The following is a 23,098-nucleotide window of genomic DNA, read 5'->3' as shown; positions in this document are numbered from 1 at the left end:
TTTAACATATTCTCCAATATTGTGTAGATACAGTGCTGACTCCACCATGAAAACTGTAGGGTCAGAACCACTGTTAAGGGAGCAGTAACAACTTTCCTCTCAGTAGTATCAAAATAGCACTGGTTTTGTGCTGCTGCAGATTTCAATATAGCTGGGAAATAAAAAATAATATTGTTTACATCAGCATAAAATCCAGTCTTCAGTATGCAGCCAGCTGCACATAAAACGAGGAGAAACATGAGCAAAAGTAAGCATTTATTAGCAACCACATAAATGTGCCATTTGAAGCAGTGTTGACAGACATCTTTGTCTCAGGGCAACTTGCATTTGTCCAGACCCTTCTTAGCAAAAGGCAACATATCTAAAATCAGACCTCTTGACACAAACTTTCTATGCTTACCGGTTTTAAAGAAAACAGTGAACAAATCTGTACTAGCAGAGTTCAATCAATGATCTTGTGAACTGATTATTACACAAACAGTCCCCTATTGCTTTTTGGGTGACTGTATACACATGAAGAAAGACATGATTTTATTTCTAGCTGGGTTGAATGCAAATTGTCACTGCCTATTCATACAGAAAAGCAAACAGGTAACTACATTCTTTAGATGTGATCTGCTAACTACAGAATTAAATATAATCCTTTAAAATACAGCACACTTCAGGCATAAGTCTTTATTTTGACAGTGTCAGGATGATTCCAATGTCATTTGAATTTACTCACTTATTTGGTTTTGCCCGTTGCTCCTAACTCATGCTTCGATGTGTCTGGCAAATTGTAAGTGATTTAACATTTTGACTACAGGTTTTAAACATTACCAAAGACTGCAACAACATTTACCTTAAATATTTTACATGCTTGCCACTCCCACTTTTCCTTTGATTGTACTTAGTTTGTTAACAACCTGTCTAGTATTCTCTATTGTCTCCTTTGCACAATTTGTTCTCACAACACGGATGTGATCTTCACACAGTCATATTCCATGCCTAATGCTATGTTGCCATCTGTTGACCAATGGAGCAGTTGTAAGACTAAGACTAAGACGATACTCAAGAACACAAAATCTCAATATTATTTAAAATCTCTACTTTATACTTACTTCTTTTTCTCTATCTAACAAAGTGATTTAAAATCTTCATCTGTTTCCTTAACATTTACTAATTTAAAGGTATTAAGTCTTCAAACATAATATTCATATAGCAATATATGACATAAATAAACTCAATGGCTACAACATTGCATTTTGGTGCTGACTTGAGAACTTACATGGATATAACAATTTCATATAGTCACTAATTAAGAGACTCACCTTTGAATCATCCAGTTCCAGCTTTTTCAGAGACCGTCTGACATAATCTATGAAGGAGGATGATTTGGAGAAGGTTTTTCCAACATGTCGATCACTGCAAATACAGTACTGAAGTATAGGCTTTTATACATCCAACAACAAAATTCAGATATTTTTATCAGAAGAAATATATCAGTTGGATGGCTACTACTGCCAAGTTACTAACAACTCGCCTTTTTCCCCCTTCCACGTAAAATAATCTAGCTAATACTTGAAGTAACTTCTAGACACAGCAATGGTATAATTGTATTATGGTTATAATACAGATATTATTTTACCTAAAATTTTGAAAAGTAGTTGAAGTTTCTTTTTAATTTCTTCACTAACATTTCTATTTCCTTATATGAATGAATTATTATTTCCAATGATAGACATTTCCTTCTATACTTCTATATTACTTCCATAATCTACCATGATGCTGCTGTAATTTATTTAACAGCAACCACTGGACTGAGCAAATGCCACTTTTGCTTGTTACCTGGTGTTCTTATCCTTTCAATTTTTATTTCACTAAATGGTGCCAGAATTCTGTCCTGTTCACGATTCAATAGCCTGCATTTCAAGCTAGACAAAAATGTGTGTTTTTTTTTCAAAAAATACACTAAAATAATGCACAAAAACTTAAAAAAACATATAGGAATAATGAATCCTACCAGACCACTCATATTTGTTCTCTGTGCTTAAAATATCTTGGAGAAACAACAAAGAAAGTTTTTTTTAGTTTGAATTCACTTTCTTGACTGAATCTAACATTATTTCTCTTCCATATGTGCAGAGTAAGAGTTAAATATTCAGGTACAGAATGTTCAGCTACTGAATTACTTAACAAAAAATATATTTTCCCCACACCCTCCCAGTTAAAAACTGAATAGAAGTATCTTAGTTTAAAACTTTTCTCCCTCTTAATTCTTAGAAAAATCTATCTCCTTATCTAAAATCTGGAACGAACATCTGGAGTCAACAGAAAGATTTCAAAAGATTTCACTCAGTGGTAGTACTAATGCTGTTTAGCTGTCAAGAACCCTCACTCATTGATAATAATTTCTGCTGTCATATTTAATATTCAAATGCACCTAGGCTGATGAAGCCTGAGAATCAGTTAATGAGTGTGTTGTTACATCATTCCTACAAAGATGGGCATTTAACATCTTGCTCAGTAAAAACCAAATAATGGGGGTGAGGCAGGTCTTTCCAAGACATTGTGTTCACTACAGACATATAATCTTAATTAATTCCTCCAAATTATACTTCCTTCAAAAATTGAAAAATCTACCTCACAGTTTTTCTTTTGTCTGCAATTTAGCAGCCATGACTTTTTGTGTGATATTTTATGCAATTTTAAAACAAAGAAGCATTTATTTTTTCTGGAATTTGACCTTCTGAAGGGTAAGCTGTCTGACTCGACATTCAGCAAAAGTTTTAAGGGTATTTGCATTAGCACTTATTTTAGATCAGGAGTATACTTCTGAAGCAAATTTTCTGGTTTTCTCCACCTCTCATGGCTTGGCTCACACCATGAAATAGTATCAGGGCTCGAAAAGAGGTTCTTTTCAAACTAAATTAAACTGAAAGGTGTGCTTCTGGATGTGTTCCAACTACTAACAGGCATACATCCCACAGAATAAGAGAAAATTTAATCCAACTGCAACCACAGAAGAGTATAATGTAGATGTCAGGTCCTCAGCAGCAGCTCTCCAAATCCCATTCCTACAAGGAAGCAGCATTTGCCAGTGTAGGCACAGGCAGTGAGTAGCTCTTTAGAGCCATGATGGCCATTGAGCTGTCGGCAGTTTTTCTCAGGACAAACAGAAATGCCTTTTTCCATCTGCAGTATCAAAGCTGCCAGGACCACTGCATGACAATGTAGCCCAGGACTGCGTTAACTTCTCAGTGCATTTGCTGAGTATTCTCAGGTGAAGATCTGCTTTACCCACGTACCCAGTACCAAAGAGGGCCTATTTCATCTACATGTAAAGGAAGGGCAATACATTTTTGATGTGGATGGAGGGTGAGCAAAGCTATCTTGCATTTTAATACCCATGTGTATATACAACCCGGTAAGACTGATTCTGACATTCCTTCTGCTTTCCAAAATATACTTTCTCTATAGCACAGAGGTGAATGAGAATCAGATCAGTCTTTAGCTGGTATTCTGTGAATTCAGAGCTTACTACCTTTTGGTGACTCCATAAATTTCTTCTACAATCACCTGAAGAACAGCTCGATAAAACAATGATTCTGTAGGCAGCTGCAAAAAATTTTACAATGGCAAGGATTTAAAATTGGCACTGAAATTAAGATCAGAGTAACAAAACCAGTATTGGCTTCCCTAACTGTTTATTGAATTTTATACTTTATGATCAGTCATACCAGACTTAAGAGGACAATTTATTAATGTTATTGCATCCAGTTAAAATTATGTTTTTAAGTCAGCTTCTAATATAACCATAAATGGAAGAAAGGAAAAAAAAAAAACCACGCAGACACTCTTGATGGAAAGAAAGACAACAGACAAAAACACACTGTTCATGATCTGAATTCTAATATGCAAAATAAACAACAATTATATAAGTTGTTTTGAAGACAAAAGGAGTAATTACCTAGCTGAATCATCTGTGGTCAGACTGTAGTCTGAACCATGCAGAAAGTATTATGCTAAAAAAAAAATACTAAGAATTTCATATATTTGTCTATGAAAAATATGTTTGCATATAACCAGTTAATGATTGCCAATTAAAAACACACAGAAAGAGCTGGGGTCAGTGGGCTTATTAAATATGGAAAGAAATCTCTCAGCCTGGCCTTTTAAATAATTGCACAGTTGGTGCCAACCATCCCTTAAGGATAACTGCACAACAATAAATCAAAAAAATTGAAAATATTTATTATTCTACTACTATTTACTATTATTTAAAATATTATACATTTTAATGTATAATATTTTAATCCTCTACATGGATTAAAAATGAGAATTATGATGTTTTTAACAAGTTCAAGCTTTTGTCATAACAATGTCTATTTTTACATTAGTTGATAAAACATTGGGATAGAGTGATCCAAACCAGGGATATCAGAAGGACATTTGCCCTGAATTTATGCATTAGCTGAAAGATAACAAAGGAAATTAGGAAGGGTAGTTTAATGCCTTAAATTTTAAGCTGTGCTTTTTTTTTTCAGACTCTTAATTGTCAAAGGAAAACAGATTCACTTAGTACAAGCACAGCAATAAAAATGTGATTTCATGATGACACACGCTATCTATCAGGATTTGACATAGCGTAGGCCAGTATTTCAGACTCCAGATATGCAGAAGTTCAATAAAAGGCCATGGATTAAGAACATTCAAGGGGGGAAACCACATTTTATCTTAGAATGGCTAAAATAAATAGTATTACTTACCATTTGGCCAACTGCAACTCTCTCCAAAGCCTTTAAGAGTCAAGGAATTAAATTGCTGATATGTTTATTCTTTATCATAACATATTTAAACACATTGTATAAAAATCAGAGGAGATGACATTTTAAAAGATTAATGGTGTGACATAACATGAGCTTGCACACTTTAAAGTGTTAATACCTTTAGGCATTCATAAGCAGCTACTCTTGTTATTTTGGTTTATTTATAGGAGAAGCAATGATATCCAACTGTGTGGAAATATATACATGGGAAATTTGCTTGTTTTTCTTTCTATCACACAAGAATTTCAGAGGATTACTTTCTGTGAAAGTGCTAACAGCAAATGCATTTTTACTGAATCTATTTCTACTGAAATAGAAATAATTCACTTTACATATTTAATTATTTAAAAGTAAATATTAGTTCGATGGATAATATTAGTTTTAATCACGAGTACTCAGATAAACTGAACTGCTGATATACAGGCAAATGAAGTAACTTCAGCTAGACTGCAGTTTAAAATACTGTGCATTATTTTTCACTAGTCTTCATACTGTAGATGCTGATGTAGATGTGAGACTACATGATTTTTATGATGCATAGTGACAAAGAACAACAAATAATTAGAAGCAAGTAATATTCTTTTACAGTTGAAAAGATAGTGTACCTAAAAAGCTTTCAACAGAGTTTTAAAGATCATAGTAAAAATGAAGACAAAACCTCAGTATCTGATTATCTGATACTACATCCAATTAGGTAGCAAACCAAAAATGCCTCATCTGTAAATGATTATCACCTTTAGTCCCAAACTTCACTACAGTAAATAAGACTGCCTGTTACACAATCACCCACTCCTTCTCCTTGTTATAGAACTGATCTTGTATTTCACACTTTCACACTAATCTTGTATTTCAAACACAGTCCACATAATTGCAGTTCCTACATTCATGGCTTTGGCCAACTATTAGGTTTGCCTTTTGCTGTGTATGCTCTCACAGCAGCATCTATCTGCTGCTGCTGAGGAGATGGATATGGGTTCCAAGATATATTGTAAGGCTCTGAAGCTGGAACTCTTGCCCAAGACGTCTGGCCCTTGCCAATTCAACCAATTTAAACTTTGAGTGTCATTCTCAGCAGACTTTCTGCTAACCACCCATTAGGCCAAGAAATGTGGGTGCTTAGTGGTTCTGTGCTGGCTCCCTTGTACATCCTACATGGCAAGGAAAATCCTAGTAATGAAAAATGCATATAGACAATTACAGACATAACAGAAGTATGTAGTTACACAGGAGAACTCTTTGCCTTTTGTGAATATTCAAACAAAAAGTTTTTAATTGCCAGATTTCTGTGATTTGTGAGAAATCTAAAATAGATATATTTAGCATGATCAGTACTCTCTTGGGGGTCATTTGGTTATAAAATTTATCTTCCTACCACTCCTAAAAAACAGCCCAACCTTTTTCTTTCCAAAAGAAATAGAATAGGAAACAGCTAATGTGTCAGCTGAGGAAGGACTGGTATTGTATAACACCAACAAGCAAAAGAGAAAAGGCAATTCCCTTTAGAAAGCACTTTTCTTCTGCTGAGTTTTACAGCTACATCTCTAAAATGAACAATTCTTTTCTTTTACTTTGCCAAGGGTAACACATTTAAGCCTCATGGATCCTAAACAACTGTCCTCCTATATTTTCTCCTGACAGCATTTAATTATCATGGTAGTTCAAGTTTACATAACCTCAATACATTAGTCCACACTGAGTCTTCAGTCTATACTGTTCTCTGTAATGGAGGTATAGAGGCAGCAGCAGAGCCTAGACACAACCTGATGTGATTTATCTGGATACCATAAATTAAAAATTAATAGAGGGAAGGAATAGTGGTCTTTTAACTCAAACAGTGGCAAACATTTTCAGTACCTGTTTTTTCAAATTAGACAACAGCTCATCATACCATCTTGATAAGGCTAAGTCTCTAAAAGTACTTTATCTCTTGGTGGAATGTTAAAAAGATGTTTCCAGACTCTTAAGCTACATGGATTTTTAGAGCTCCTCCAATGTTTGGAATAGGCAGGGTTGTTCAGGTTTTAAACAGCTAGAACATTCAACATTATGAATCATGAGGGCATTGAGGGAGTTACTGATTGCAATCCTTCTACAATTACCTTGTTTCTCGCTAATTCCTTGGCTAAGAACTATTATCCTGAGGGGTTACCTTGTTTAGGTTTCAGCAAAGTTTTGGCCTTTCTGTCCACTCTTAAAATACATTTCTATCAATGCTCATTTTTTCATGCCTTCAGCAAGTATAAAATATATAAAGCTGGAAGGTAAATACTATTTTTTTATATATAATACATCATGCTTACAACATTAATGATGCTATCCTGTAGATTCTTGGATTGAAGTCATGGCTTCAGGATCAGCAGCCAAAAACAATGAATCCTGTAACATCTGGACAAAGCTCTCAGTAGGAAACGAAAGGAAGGGGAACCATACCAAGCATGCTGACATCCTAGCATTGCGACCACAGCACCAGCCTTTGTTCTTCAAGTACTGACACATAGGAAATCCCCAGACTTGGTTGTGGCATTCTGCAATATGGAGGATAAAAAAGGCACAGCTTTTCCTCTTACAGAATACACAATGGTTGAGCAAGATGAACAGTAGGTAATATAGTAGAAACATGTTCTCATACAGTACCAGACCTTGTGGTGGTGCTACAAAAAACATGTTTTCACTATAACAGATGTTTTTGGTTTATGCTGAATTTCTGGTCTTTTCACATTTTCCAAAACAATTTTAAAGTGAGTGTCCTTTACAAAACTCCACTGAAAAAACAGTCAAAGGGACAAGAGAAAAGTTTGCAAATACTCATGGCAACCTTCACCATGACATGAATCACAAGATGTAAGCCAAGCAGTGATTCCATACAGCCAGGCTTCAGTACCACTTCTCACTGTTTTCTTATTCTATCCCAAACATCTTTCAGATATCACACAGAACAATATGTATTTGTTTATTCCAATTCTGAAACAACATTCTGATGTAAGGCAGAATGTTTGTTTTCCAGAAAAGAGCAGCTGCAAAGGCTCTTGCTGTTTCTTCAAAACACCAAGAAGCATTTGCATCACAATCTGTTCTCAGTTTCAGCATCATTTGTATTTTGAATAACAAGGCAATTATTCATATTTAACACAAATGCAAGTGTGGGAAAACTGGTACAGAGATTACCTTATAGATGTTCTTAATAGTCACGTCTAAATGTACATAAACTCTAAAAGTTTAGAGTTTTCTTTAACACATGTCAGATGATTTTTAGATCAGTGAGTAAGATTTACTGCTTTCTTAAAAAAAAAAATACAAATTGGCCGAGATCCTAGCTTTTTAGCACAGGAAGGTGACTGGGGCATATTTCAGAATAAATGATATAATGGGGTTAAAAAGAGGGGACAGCAGAAAATTTACCAACAGTTGGAGATATATACATATAAGCAGAATTCACTCTGCAAAAGTTAAGCAAAGAAAAAAAAAGCCAAAAAAGAACCCTCCCTACAACTCATGGGAGGGAGGGAAAGCCTTTGGCTTTCCTGCAGAAGTGCCCAGTCTCAGCTGACCACTAGAGACTAACAGCAAGCAGGCAAGAAACCTCTGCAGGCAACATCACACTTTGCCCTCCTTTTAACCCTGAGGAACATCAGAGGCGCTTAGGGGCCAAATACTGGTTTGAGAACCATGATTTAAGAATAGGATTTTAATTATTAGCATTATTAGCAAAAGGAGAAAGAAGATTTTTTAGAAATAAAGATGCAATTTGACCAGATTGCAAGTGGTTTCAGCACTAGGAATGTAATAAGAATTTGTAAGTGCCTCATGACAAGCTCTAAAATATTAATTAACTTCAAGTCTAATTATGGAGTACATAGAATATATGGATATTTCTGCTGCAAGGATGGCAGTAAGAACTTATTGAATGCAAGAAAACAGTGACTGACAGTTCCTATTGTATGCTTCTCATATATGTCTTTCTAATATCACTGTTAAAATATTTTGAAATAAAAATTTGCGAACTGAGTTAGAAAGATTAAATCCTTGATCTTTTCAAGCAAATCCCTTCCAATTTATATCTTGTCCTCTAGGCAAACTAATCATTCATTCAAGTTAAAGTTACTACCCTGGGAGCTACAATCTCAGTATCAGTGCACTGTATTCATGCATAATTCAGGTAATCTTTGGAAGATTATCAATCAATGCACCATCTTCATTTAAATTACTGAAACTGTAAAGTAGGAGAAAAAGAGAGGGAAACGAATGCTTTAAGTTAGAAAGTTTTCGTATAATTCAAAAGTTGACCACACATGTACAGTATTGCTTTAAATTCTATTAATTTTTTCACATCCAGTCTGCTGTTAAGCACACTTTAAAAAATTTTAGGATTAATATATTGCTATAATGTTCATATATTTACAAGCTACATTTTAAAAGACTACAAATTCTTTTAATGCCCGCAACTATTTAAGATATACTTCATATTATATAGCTCACTAAATACCTTATTGTGCTTCTATCTAACAACACGACAGCTGTTCTAAACTGTACAAACCTCAAAAAATATTCAAGAAACATTTAAAGTATATTTTAAGTATTCCACGGAACATTTCACAGGAAACAGTTCAAGTGTCCAACAGCGCATGAAGCACTCACATTTTAATTCACTACAGAGTAGCCAATCAGACAGAGTTCCTTCTATGAACAGTTAATAAAATGGGAGATTTTGCATAATCATTCGGTGAGCTGAACTGCAGCTATAATGGTGTTTAATATCAGAAGATATTAGTTAAATAGCAAGGATTTACCTCTAACCCAACTTCTAAAAAAGACTGAATCACGCATATAATAAAATGCTGCAAATATCACAACAAAGCATAAACATTTTTTAATTTATATGGTATTTATAAAAAAAATATAAGGCAATACAAGTAAGATAAAGGTAAAATCCTTTTCACAGTTGTTAACTCTGTATGTGAACAAATGATGACAAGGAAGTTCAAGAGAATGGGACAGGGTTCTCCAATACCTTTAATATTACGCCGTCCATAGATTTTCATGTCTAAGAATAATACTACAATTTTTAGTGTGCTAATATTAAAATTTTACTTCAAAAAGCTTTAAAGTAAAATATGGTCTTTATAAAACAACAGGACCAACAATCTTTAACATTACTGGGAAAAATAAGCCTGACTTAAGTCCCATGGGATAAGCCAGATCATAAAGGTGTGAAGGCAAAAATGTTTGTGCAGCATCATATTCCTCTTGGCATGCCTTTTCCAGCCCTGGTGTCCCTGGAGCTGTAGGCTTTGTGGGAATCTTAGAATCCCAACCCTAAACCTAATGGCTGCTTTTGGCTGATTATGTAATTCAATTTATTGAAATAGCATTTTTTCCTCTGAGATTTTTCAGTGGAAATTAGTCTTTATTACTCTCCTCATTTTTTTTCACATACACCCTACTTTGCTTCCTTGTATGTATTGTAAACTACATCAAAGTAGTACTAAAACACAAATAACCTTTTTCAGATCCTCCATAGCCTCTATCTTCCACAACATTGTATATTTTCAGTCTACTTCTGTTATTCCAAACAAAACAGATAACTACTAAATTGGCTTTTGCCTTCATGGGAAAGATGTAATTCACTGTTCCTTGAATTTGTATTTTTCAAAAAAAGTCCCCTGAACAAGCAGTATTTTGCTGGGGGAAGCAGAGGGTAGTGGGGAAGAAAAATGCTCTCTAATTCCAGGAAACAGAATTAGCTGTCACCAAAATAATTTCCAAAACCCAAACCTAGAGTATGTTTTAATTATGTGCATTAAAACTTCGGCATTCTCAATTTTAACCGCGTAATTTCTACACACTGAGAAAAATACAAATGTAAGATGGTTTCAGGTTTTAGTACATTCTTGCTACATTAATTAATGAAAAATACCATAATAATTTCAATAGGTAATACTTTCATTTAGCATCGGTAAAGCTTACCTTATTAGTATTTTTTCAAGTTTCATATTTTTTTCAGAATCAATTTTTATAGAAAACATCTGGGGTTTAGTGACTAGTTAGCTGTGTCACAAATACATGGAAGGGTTCCCTATACAGCAATATCTAAAGATACCTTGGGAAGGAAATTAAGCTTTTTGATCTGTTGCTTGGAAGTGTTTTCCTGTGTTGCCATGATACCAGTGGTAGCTATTTTAAGACATTGGCTGTGGAATATCTTTGAAAATATACCTAGGTTACACATAAATCATCTGTACTCTAATACCCTGAAACAGTGAGCAATCTTTTATATTTGAGTGGAACAGATACAAAGCCATAATGTTTCTGGAAGTAATCCTTTAAAAAATTCAGTTTTGTAGTATTTGTCCTCTGAATCCACCTTACTCAAGGCTTTCCCATGTTTCACAAGTCTGCTTTGCTGACTTCTTCCAGAGTGCCTTATTAAGAAGCTACTTTCCAAAGCTTCTTGGAGGGCGTTAGGACTTCTCTACCCAGCAGTGACCTGACTTCGGAAATCCTTACACAATCTGGAGTTTATATTTTGTTGTACTTACATCAACCTCAAAAAGAGCTTCTATCAGATAGCTATCACTGAGTGTATCTATACAACTACACCTATCTCTTATTTCAAATTGCAGAATCAAAGAATATGCTGAGTTGGAAAAGACCCAAAGGATCATCATGATCACCTCTTAGGCCTGCACAGCACCATCCCCAAGGATCACACCAGGTGCTTGACAGCATTTCCCAAACACTTCTTGAACTCTGTCAGGCTTAGTGCTGTGACCATATTTGTTGAGGACTCCACATGATCTGAAGTGTTAAAACTTCCCCCCAACAGGGGAGGTACCTGGGCATTTCCACCTGAACCTAAGTGTGCCACCTTAACTCTTGAAGTGTTTGTTTCATGGCTTCCCCCACCCCTGATGGATCTAGAATTGACCGTGACTTGAACCAATGGACACTGGAAGTGCAAAGTGCTCCTGAAGTGCAAAAATAATGGGTGGTGATATCTTTTCTATCTGCTAGCTACTCTTAAAATTTCTTTTTCTTCCTTGTCTATTTTCTTCAGTGATATTTTCAGGCTTTTATAATGTCATATTACTATAGATAATAACCAAAATGGCTACATTTCTATTGCAACCAAATTGTTCTAAAATACATATACCTCCACAAACACACACTCTTATATATATACCTGTAATTCATTTCACTCTATTCTGCCCCAAGGGATATATTAAAAAGAATCTCAGTTATCCCATCTCTGTGGTGGGTCTTAACAGTAGCTACAGAGCAAGAGCAACATTCATGTGTTTTTTCCTCAAAACAGAGGATATAATACTGAAGAATTTCACTGGTTTATAGACTGGTACTGATGTATTTGGTAATATGGAGGATGAAAATAAGAGAATCAGAACACAGAAACCCAAATTCCTTTTCAAGGAAAGCAAAATCTTTTTCAAAATATGTTGGATTTTCAGTTTTTCTCTATTTAGGGATAATCACAGACTAGCTGGTACATTGCCCCAAAAATATGTTAGCTGAATGTAAGACAAAGCAGCTCCCAAAAATGTTAAGAATATCTCCTGAACAGAGACACAGAGTTTGTTTTAACCTAAAAATCATTAGTAAAGTGATTTTTTCCCCAGAAAAACTGACATAATAGCTCACTATGTAAATAGGTTTATGTAAAATGTTTCTGATAAATAATAAAATCCCTTCTACTCTGATGTAATTGACTACCCAATGCAGTAACAGAGAAGAAAACCCCCAAAGGAATCAATTATACTAATGGCTATATATATATATTTTATCCATACAAAAATCTCTACATAAACAGACAATTCTCCTTAGAGAGAACCACAGTAAAACTACTTATAATTTTCCAAGAGCTGTCATATTATTTCTTATTAAATGAATCTTAGAATTTCATACTGCTTATAACAGCAGTGAAATTTAAAGACAGGTGTTAAAAGACATTGGCTTCAACTTTTTAAAACTGAGTTGAAATCTGATGTTACACAGCAATTCTTGGTTGTTTTAGCTACTAATAAGTCAAAGCAAAGTCTTTCGTTATCATAACAGTTCAAAATTATTCCCAGCATAATTGGAAATGTGGTCCCATTACAAAAATTTTCAGATTAATTCAGCTTATTTAGAGACACATAGAAGGACACTGTATACTGATTGTATTATTTTTCAAGATTGTGATTGCGGCACATACTTTCATCAGAAATGCTCACTAAGTATTCACAGCAGGTCCAACAGCAAACTGAATCAACCAATCTTGCAATATCTGTACTATTTTTACAGTATGTGAGAAATCCAATGCATTATTCACTGAAGTCATGTCAGAAAAAAAAAAAAATCCCAAACTTGTGATAACCAAGATAATTCAGTAGTCCAACAAAAACACCATAGTAACATTTTGTTGATATTTTGTCAACTCAACACCCCAGACTTATAAACACTATGTTAGGCATTATAACAGGTAAATTTTATTCCTATGAATACCAGTTAATTCCAGTTAATATGATGTGAAAAAGAAATTTTTCACTGGCCTCAAACAAGACTGACCTTGGTATTAAATCTTAAGCGCCAAAGAACCTACTGTCCAGCCATACCAAATTATGGCAACCAGAAGTCCATTGCAGCTCCTCTGTGAGCTGGCTCCTCTGCTTCATCTGTGCTTATGAGAACAACCCTCTGAGTTTACATTAACGAAACAGCAAAGATGGAAAATATGTTACTCTGGGGGCAGGAGCTTTGAGGTGGACTTGCCACAACCCTGACTATAAGAGTGCACACCTCAAGAGAATAAAAAAAGCTTTTAAAGAGGACGAATGATATTTTAAAAACAGATTTTGTAAAACTTTGAGGCTGCTTAGTCAATGCTTTATAACAAAACTTCCCACTGTGTCCTCGCAGGCAAGCCCTTGCTTACTGGACTGATTTCAAATGAGTAAGTAATTTCCTGTGCGGCAGCAAATTCTGCCCAATTCTCTTTGTTTCTTCAGAAGATCCGTCATTGCAGAGATGGAGCTCTAAACCTGCCTCCTAATATTCAAACTAGTCCCTCCACTGTGGAGTTGTGTTTTCATGTTTTATTACATTTTCATTCTGTAATGGTTTGTTCCAATGTACCCCCATATTCCTTTCGGTTTGCCCCTAGTTTTCCCACCCTACCTCATGTGTCAGTCAACTAAAAACTGCATAGTCATTCCTGTCCCCTCCCAGGTGCCTTGTCTGTCACTCGATGTCCCTTCCCCTACCTCTAGAAACGTCCATGAAGGGTGCCGGGTGATTGGATGAGGGCCTGGGGCCCCTCCCCTGTCTATCCCTCACTGGTTCCCTCATATGTCAATCCCTACAAGAGCACTCCCTAATGTCTTCCCATTGGCTGGTTGGTTCCTCTCCCTCCTCGTATATAACTTGTTGCAAGCACCTCTTGGGTGCTCTTGTTGGCTGGCTGTGTTCGTGTGCTGTTGGACCCTTCTGGGTCACGGTAAACTTTGGAGTTAGCCCAAAACAGGAGTCTCTCCTTCTTCATCGCTGGTGGGATCTGCGGTGCCCTCAGAACCCACGAAGCACTCTCCAAAGCCCAGCTGGGTCCAGCGGGGGGTGCTTCCTGCTGCCCTACTCACCCCATCGGAGAGCTAGCCAGGGCTGAGGTATTTGGGCCAAGGATTCGTGGTGAGGATGCGGCACTCCACACCAAGCACCTACATGTCTCTGCCATCTCTGACTGATGTCAGCACAGTAGCCAGTAGCTTTCCTGAGTTCAGTGTCAGAGCCTGGGCCAGCGAAGGACTATCTACAGCAGAGATTATATTGGCTGAAGTAACACACAGGCCAACCAGAAACACACAACTGCATGTGGCCAGATGGGATGCATTTCAGGACCACATAACTCACTGGTGCCCCATGAAGACCATACTCTATCATCTTTGACAGGTCATGATTACAGGAAACAGGTGAAAACCACACCCACTTTCACCTGAATAAACTCAGATAGTCTCAACAAGTTTATGGAGCACATTTTCCTGGAAACCATGCCCAGGCCCATGAAGAATAAGAAGGTTGACAATAGCTGATAGGAATTCAGCAGACACTGACAAACTACTGCCTTCTGTAAGGCAGTGACTGGCTCTGTGAACTAGGGGACAGCAGAGTCATAGTTAATCTTGATTTTATGAAGTCTTTCAGCAAGGTTTCCTTAGTATCTTTATAGACAAATTGGAAAGATACGACTCAGACAGGTACATTCTAAAATAGGTAGAAAATTGACAGTAATCCGAAACTTGACAGCGAAGCCTGCAGATTAAGGGATGTGATTATTCTCTCATTTTTGCACTTGCGAGAGTATCTGCAGTGCTTCTTCGGGCTCTTCAGCCCACCATAATGACTGAAATGATTTATTGGTGGCGGGAGGGCTGCAGAGAAGGTAAAAAAGGGATCTAACTGCTGTTTTCCTAAAGGAAAGACAACAAAAAGGATTAAGCTGGACTATTCTTGGCAGTGCAGTGCAAAATAAAAAAGACAATAAACAATGCACAATAGCAATGCACAAACCCTGAATGGACATGAAGGAAAGAAATCCATGGTGAGAGTAAACATTGAAATGGGCTACTAAATCACTGTCCTTGGAGATACTCAAAACATGAATGGACAAGACCCTGACTGAAATTATCTAAGTTGGCCCTGCTTTGTGCCATGATCTGGTCTAGATGACCTTCAGAAGTTACTTACTACTTAAATGCTACGATTTGGTCCATTCTGGAAGCAGTATTAAAATCCACTTGTTTCCGACAGCTGCAAGAGGAGTTCGCTTACCGCTTGAATTGTTGGACTGATACCATCTGATAAGCAACAGAGTTCCCTAGCATCCTCCAGAATGCTTTGCCAGTTTGAAGTGCATGCACAGGAAATGCAGACACAAGATACAGTCTGAATTCTTTCCCATTTTCCATTTGAAGAAATCTTAACTCGGATATTGTCAGTTCTTGTTCTCTTAGCCCTTCACATTTAAGAACAAGCCATATGGTAGATGACTTAGTAGGGGAATGGAACAGCATTATACATCTTAGAATATGCACTCTCATAGTAATAGTAAAAAAAAAATATTATTTAGAGCATTACTAGGACAATATATATATATTCTTTCCCAAAAAAAAGTATACTGTAATTTCCTTTTGTTCTGTCCAAATGTTCTCCTCTGAGAATAATTTTGTCCTTCAAGCAGAATAAAATCAATCCAACACACAATTTGACTTCATTTCCATACTGCTATGAAACTGTAGTATCTCTTCTAACCATGCACAGATATCTGTTTGTTTGAACTCTGAAAAGGTTATCATGCCCGATCCTTTGGGGGTGTCTGAGTTTAGGCACTGGTCCGCAAAAAGTAATCCTATACAGCTAGCACAGGAAGCCATGTCCTCTTTGCAGACTTAATGAGAAGTACCTGGAAAGTTTTTAATTTCTTAAAACTCTGATGCAAAAGTAATTGTATATTTTTTCTCGAAATGCATTTCTGTAGCACAGAAATTTCAATTGTATTTTCCTTTGCTTTTGGAGTGAGCTGAAGAATTTTGAAATTACTATGACTAATACACTGAAAAAAACCATCTTAAAACAGTTGCAGAGTTAATTAAAAACAACATGAAAAGATTATTAAAGTAAGAAGAGCTAGCATGTGTCATGGTTAGTGTGGAGCTGTGCCGTGACTACTTAAGCAGCTAACTCTTAAAGAGCAATACCAGGGTCCCACATGCATTCGTGTCTGTGAAGTCCCCTGAAATAACTAAAGTAAACCTTGCCAAGCCACCCCTTTCTCAGACTTACTAATACGATAATCAGGTTGTAGCATGTCAGGATGATCAGGTCAGCATGTCATTAGACACCTCAGCTATGTACCACTTGTCTCAGGAAAGCCAGTTCCTCAAATTTTTTTCATATACACAATTTCAAGTAAAAATACCAACTTTCTCTCAAAACCAAAATTCCCTCCCTCCCATTTGTAGGGAAATTTGCCTATATTCTGAATCCTCAAATAATTTTCATGTTATCTTCCCAAGAAAAACTCATATATGTACTGTTTCATGATGGGCAAAGACTGGCACAGCACCCAGATGACTGTTTTTTTGAGTATTACCTTACATTACAAAATCTTAATTCTGCTCATTGTTGTATATGCATAATTTAACATAATTGGATGTTGCATGCAGACAGCTGAGTACAAAATCTGGTACAAAATATTTCAAAAGGATGGAAACATAGTGGACTAAAAGAGTCTATACATTTCAAAGTGAGTTAGTGAAATAAAACCAGCTGTAGTTATAACCACATAAAAAACACTATGCACTTACGTCCCTAATCTCGGTAGAAATATTAGGAACGTGAGCATAACAGAAAAGCAACAATTCATCTGGGAGTGAATGATCCTCATAAAGTAAATAAAAAAAGTATTAAATAAGCCACTGGAAAGGAACAAACATAAGGAGGTTATTAATAAAAAAATATAATACTCTTAACATGCAAACTGGCAGCCACAAGTTAAGCTCAGAATTACCTTCTTGGTTTTCAAACTGTTCTGACAACAGATGGTAGCAGCAGCCCACACTGCAAACGGCTTTGATTTCAGGCTTGGCAGTAAAAATTCGTAGTGTATTTGCAGCAAGATCTCCACATGTATGTAGACCCACCATCATACAGTCCTAAGAAGAAGAAGAAAAAAAAAAAAAAAAAAAAAAAAGGCAACAATAAATCATCTCCTCATCAACTGAAAGAGTACATATAAAAAACAAACTCCAAAACCCAAATGTGGTGCAGATAGTGAGCTGTAAGGTAGAAATACCTAACTCCATGAGGACTCCTGCTGTTCTGTTCTAGAATTTTTCAATGCTAATCAAAGCTCTTCAGTGATAAGAAAATATGGTGAAATCTGGCCATGATGCAGAAGTTCAAGACTATGAGTAACACAGCTGCATGGAATATTTACATGTTTACTGAGCACAGACCATCTTCCCTGGTCTTTCCTATGTTTCCAGTTCTTGTTATTAGTACCACTGCTATTATTAGTAAAGATTCTTTGCTTTAAATCTGGCTGGACCTATCTAAGGTTTAAAAATCAAACCAACTTCCTAAATAAGGTGAAGAGCAGCTTTGTTATTTCCCAAACAGCAGTACTGACAGTTTTGCAGTATGCCTGCTACTATTCAACAACAAATGGGCATTCTCCTTCACAGCACAAAGTAAGAACTTCAGCTTCAGATGCTCTGCTCTTCTGTCTATTCTATTTCCTATTTTCCTTTTTTCTGCAACTTTGCTTTTTCCTCCATTTCTCCATGAAAATTCTCTCTCTTCTCACCATTCATAACAAGATATTTCCCTTCTGACATTATTAGTTGGCATCCACGTGGCAAACATGGTGTTGCTTTGAATTCCAGACATATTTATTACTCATAGCATCAAAAAGTCATTAGGGTTGAAAAGGACCTTAGAGATCACCTAGTTCCACCCCCCCTCCCCCACTAGACCAGGTTCCTCAAAGCCTCATCCAACATGGCCTTCAGCACTTCTAGTGGCATCCACAACTTCTTTAGGCAATTTTTTTCCAGTGTAATTTCCAATTATTTCCACCCTTACAGTGGAAAAATTCCAATTTTTTCCACCCTTACAACAAAGAATTTCCCTTTAATATCTACCTAATCTAAATCTACCCTCCTTCATCTTAAGGCCATTCCCCCTTGTTTTATCATTACATGCCCTCTTAAAAATTCTCTCTCCAGCCTTCCTGTAAGGTCCCATTTAGGTACTGGGAGGTGCTATAAAGCCTCTTCAGAGCCTTCACTTTTCCAGGTTAACAAGAAATTAGGCCAGGGTCACTCAATTGAGATACCTTTCTATAATCGTGATTTCATCTGACACTCTCATCCATTTGTATTACATAATGCATTCATGTCTGAAACAGTAAAACTTCTGCTTTCCTCTTTCATGTTCCTTGACAGTATTTTTTTATATCAAGAAAGGCAGTGATATAGGATTTCTTCCACCTTTAACATTTTACAAATTACACACTAAGAGGATACAAAATCCAGCTGTGCAAATGTATAGGCATATGCTTCGTCAACAAACCCTGCTGCTCAGGGTGTCTTTTGCAGACAGACATGAGCTTGCTCCACATGTTCTCAGATACTCAGCTGCATTTATAGCTCAAGTTATAGAGCCGTCAGCACAATCCTATGCTCTTGAATCAGAGATTATTACACCCTGGAATAAAATATTTCGGTTACTACTGAACACAGAGAAGTTTTTATCATTCCATAAAAGACTGAATCAACGTATGTTAGTTCAGGCATAAAAACTAAACATACAACCTCAGAGTTTCTAGACTTCTGCCACTGACAGCTGAACTTGGGCTTGTTTGTGTAGACACAAACTTTGCCAGCTAGTAAATTACTAAATGAACTTAAAGTAATTCTGTAAAGTAAAAATAAAATAATTCTTTACAAAATCTTCATCTTGAGTACTATACACAATAAATTCTCCTGCCTTTCCAGTATGATGTTAAGTATAAAAATACATAACTTGAAAAAGTAAGAACTTTTAGGAAAATTGAAACCCCAATGCTTAATATATGCATCTACCTGTTAAATAATAAGTTCATAATAGATTTTATCTATAATGACAGTCGTAAAATAACTGAATATGTTGTTAACATTGACAGCTGATTATTATCTACCTCATAAATTCTAAAGACTGATTAAAAAAAACCCCAACACATATATCAAAATAGAAATATAATCTTTGTCTGGTAGACATACTTCTGCTACCTGGCTAAAAACCATTATTGGGTCAGAATATTAATTTACACCAGAGATAGTACTCTATGCACACTCAGCAAACATGTACATATTAAAATGGCAATATAAAGACAACAGACAATCTAAATACAGTAAATATTTAGAGTAAAATAACCTGGAGATCTGTAATGATGTCACTGAGCTCTGTTTCTGCAGTGATACAAGAGGTCAGTGGAAAGTACAGGTTCGATTCACTTGACTTTCTTGCTTTAGTCTTGAGAGATGTCATTTTTCTTTGTACTTTTTCCTCTTCACCGAGCTCCCCACAGTTACAATGAGATGAAGAAAAATCTTCTACAGCATCAACAGGAAGAACATTTAGAATAGCAAGAACCTCTTCAGAAAGTTTGTTCTCATGAGATTGTGTTTCAGTCACTAAATCAGCTTCAGTTTCTGTGTTGGTTTTTAGTGTAGCCATTTCTGTGAAACCACAAGAAGGAACTAAATCTTGGATAATCACTTGGTCCTGATTTTGAAGACTGTTGGCATTATGTAAGAGCTCTTCATTGATTGTTTTACAATTAATTTCATTTTCCACTGGCCTGTCATTTGCCATTTCCAAACTCTGGCTTTTGAGGCTTTCTTTTCCTCGACTCTGATATGCTCTCCAGTGTTTCTTCAATTTTCTGTTTCTTTCATGAGCACCATTTGTGTTGGAGCTTGAGGAGTCAATGCCATAAACCTTTAAGTTATATTGCATGGACAAAAAGGAACTCAGGTAGCCCTTCCCAGAACCTATATCAATCACCTAGATAATGGAGAAAAAATAAAGGAAAAGAAAATTGCTATATTAATGAGCAACAAGGCACACTTCAAGTGCAAAATTATTCCCTAAAAATTTAAGCATGGATTGAATAGTTACCTTATTAGTATCATGCTCCTCAGTGCACTTAGTTCTTTTGCTTTGTTGGTACACCTTCTGACTTTAAAACACTGAATTAAGTCTTAACTGATGTGCTCCAGAGAATAGACACTGCAATGTTCTTGCAATTCACATGCCCTGCTTCTTGTAATACTTTCAGTACATTTTTTTACACAGACCTTTCTTCTGCCAAAAAAAACCCACAACATAAACCATCAGCAATTCCACCTGCCCTTGCTAAACTGGGTCAGAGTTAGCAAATAAACAGTTTACAGTATTCAGCTTTAGGCACCTAATTCCCACCCTGAGGAGCCTACAAGCAGTGGGTGTACAGCAAAAAGCATCTTTAGTTTCAGTGCTTAATTTAATCCCTCCAGATCTGACCTAAAGATGGGTGATATTGATACTCTTTTATGTCAGAATGCTTGTTTGTTCTGCTTTCTAATTCTGTGAAAACAATCCATACAGCTTTGTTTAACATGAGGATGCTTTTCTAATAAACAAAGGGGCTCATAAAGCCACATGTAATTTCCACTGCCCATTATGGAGGCAGGAGTAATAGGTACCAGTTTAATTTGTTTCATAGCTGATACCATGTGTTAGTTCAGTGACTGATGTAACTGAGGAAGGAAATACCCTTACAAAGTGTTAGCAGAAACAAGAGTAACCTGAGACCTTTCAGTACATAATCACAGCTTTATATAATGTATATTTTAATATGTAATAAATACATAACACAAATATTTTATAAGAATTGGAAGAGTGACACTTCTCTAAGGAAAGAAAATTATAATGTTCACTTCTGTCCAGTCATCTACCAAAAATAATATTGACTAGGTATAATGACTTCTTTGTAGAAGTTCCTGGAAGTGTTTGATTCAAGAACATCTATGTTTTGTTGGTCTGTCATATGGTCATAAGAAAGCTTATACTGATACTGCTACTTAAATTTCAGCATACACTACATTGATGCATCTTAAACTCAACTGCATAGTTTTTTATATTCAATACAACAATATTCTTATTCAATGAGAAAGAAAGATTTATTCATTATTTATTTATTCACTTAAGCATACTTTTTGAAATGTCATTTATTTGTCACATTTATCACCAATATTCTGCTCTACTGAGCCCTAGTGAGGCCACACCTAGAGTTCTGTGCCTGGTGCTGGGCACCTCAGCACAGGAGAGACATGGAGCTCCTGGAGCACATCAAGCAGTGGGCAACAAAGATTATGAGGGGACTGGAGCACGTCTCTTATGAGGAAAGGCTGAGGGAGCTGGGCCTGTTCAGCTTTGAAAGGAGATAACTGAAAGTGTAAGTGAAGGGAGGGTGTTAAGACAATGTTTTCAGGCTCTTCTCGGTGGTGCCAAGCAAGAGGACAAGAGGCAACAGGTAGAAACAGATGCACAGGAAATTCCACCTGAATATGAGGAAGAACTTCTTTACTGTGCAGGTGACTGAGCACTGGAACAGATTGTCCAGAAAGGTTGTGGAGTCTCCCTTAATGGAGATATTAAGAAATAATCTGGACAACATCCTGTGCCTGTGCTCTAGGATGACCCTGCTTGAGCAGTGAGGTTGGACCAGGTGACCCACTGTCGTTCCTTGCAACATGATCCACTCCGTGTTTCTGTCATTTGAAATGAAATAGAAGTGTTGAAGGAATAATTTCACCCTCTCCTTTATTTTTAACAGATATCACTGATGTAGGATATGCACACCTCCACTTCAAGTTCTGAATTTTTTCAGTAAAAAGCAGCTTTTGGACCCAAGAGAGGGGTAGTGACTAATTCCTAAGTGTGACCCCTAGTGGCTGTAGAGACCAGCTGCAGCTTGCAGAAAGTTTCTCAAGTAAATTGAAAATAGTAATGCATTTAAATCAGCACTGGGATTTAAACAAAAGGAAAAGCTGACTAAAAATAGCAAGCAATGGTCGTGCACTAAACAAAATAAACTGAATTAAATTATTCCCTACTTTACCTTCCATTGATTACATAGGGAAAGGTAATATGCAATCCATAGTATATCTGTCAAGCATGAACCTTTAAAATGAAATTTCCATGATATAATAAACTCCAAAGGTCTTGTACACAGTGAGTTGGGTCCTATGTTGAAACACAGTTTCTGGCACAATCAAGCATTCCAACATTTTCCAGCACCAAATCACAAATTTAATGGATGCTGAATGCAGAATTATATCATCTTTACATTATACACTCCCAAGTCTTGCTGCACATACTGCAATTTCCAAGGAAAACTTTGACCAATATATTAAATAAAACAAATGTGTGCTTAAGCAAAGAGGAGTCAGCACTGGCTTCTTTTCAGAGTTTAATCAAGTACTTCTTTAAAAAAAAAAGTTCCACTTATATGATAGGAACAGTGCTTAAAAGGGTCAGCAAACAAAAAAAGCCATTTCATTATATTGCTTTAATGTTTAAATTAAAATCATAAACCTAGAAGTGTTTATAGTGGTAATAAAATTTTTGCTTTTATTTGTATTTTACTATTTACCATTGTACATTATAAGATACTAACAGAGAGCAATATCCTCTGCCACCCATTATACAACATGGGT

General features: G+C 36.2%; 1 protein-coding gene across 1 annotated transcript in view; it reads right to left on the bottom strand.

Moving 5' to 3' along the window:
* METTL25 (methyltransferase like 25) overlaps positions 1-23,098 on the bottom strand; it is a gene marked incomplete at its 5' end in the record, with an annotated part of 45,926 nt that overhangs the window by 11,588 nt on the left and 11,240 nt on the right. The window contains 6 exons of the mRNA XM_021527925.3: positions 1,311-1,404; positions 3,524-3,597; positions 4,749-4,778; positions 7,239-7,333; positions 17,362-17,506; positions 19,770-20,402. Of these exons, the coding sequence (XP_021383600.2) occupies positions 1,311-1,404; positions 3,524-3,597; positions 4,749-4,778; positions 7,239-7,333; positions 17,362-17,506; positions 19,770-20,402 (1,071 nt within the window). The remainder of the gene's footprint in view (positions 1-1,310; positions 1,405-3,523; positions 3,598-4,748; positions 4,779-7,238; positions 7,334-17,361; positions 17,507-19,769; positions 20,403-23,098) is intronic.

Source organism: Lonchura striata, chromosome 5, assembly GCF_046129695.1.
Source record: "Lonchura striata isolate bLonStr1 chromosome 5, bLonStr1.mat, whole genome shotgun sequence".
NCBI classification, from domain to species: Eukaryota; Metazoa; Chordata; class Aves; order Passeriformes; family Estrildidae; genus Lonchura; species Lonchura striata.
Note: the sequence above shows the minus strand (reverse complement) of the source record. Positions and strands in the feature narration are given on the sequence as shown.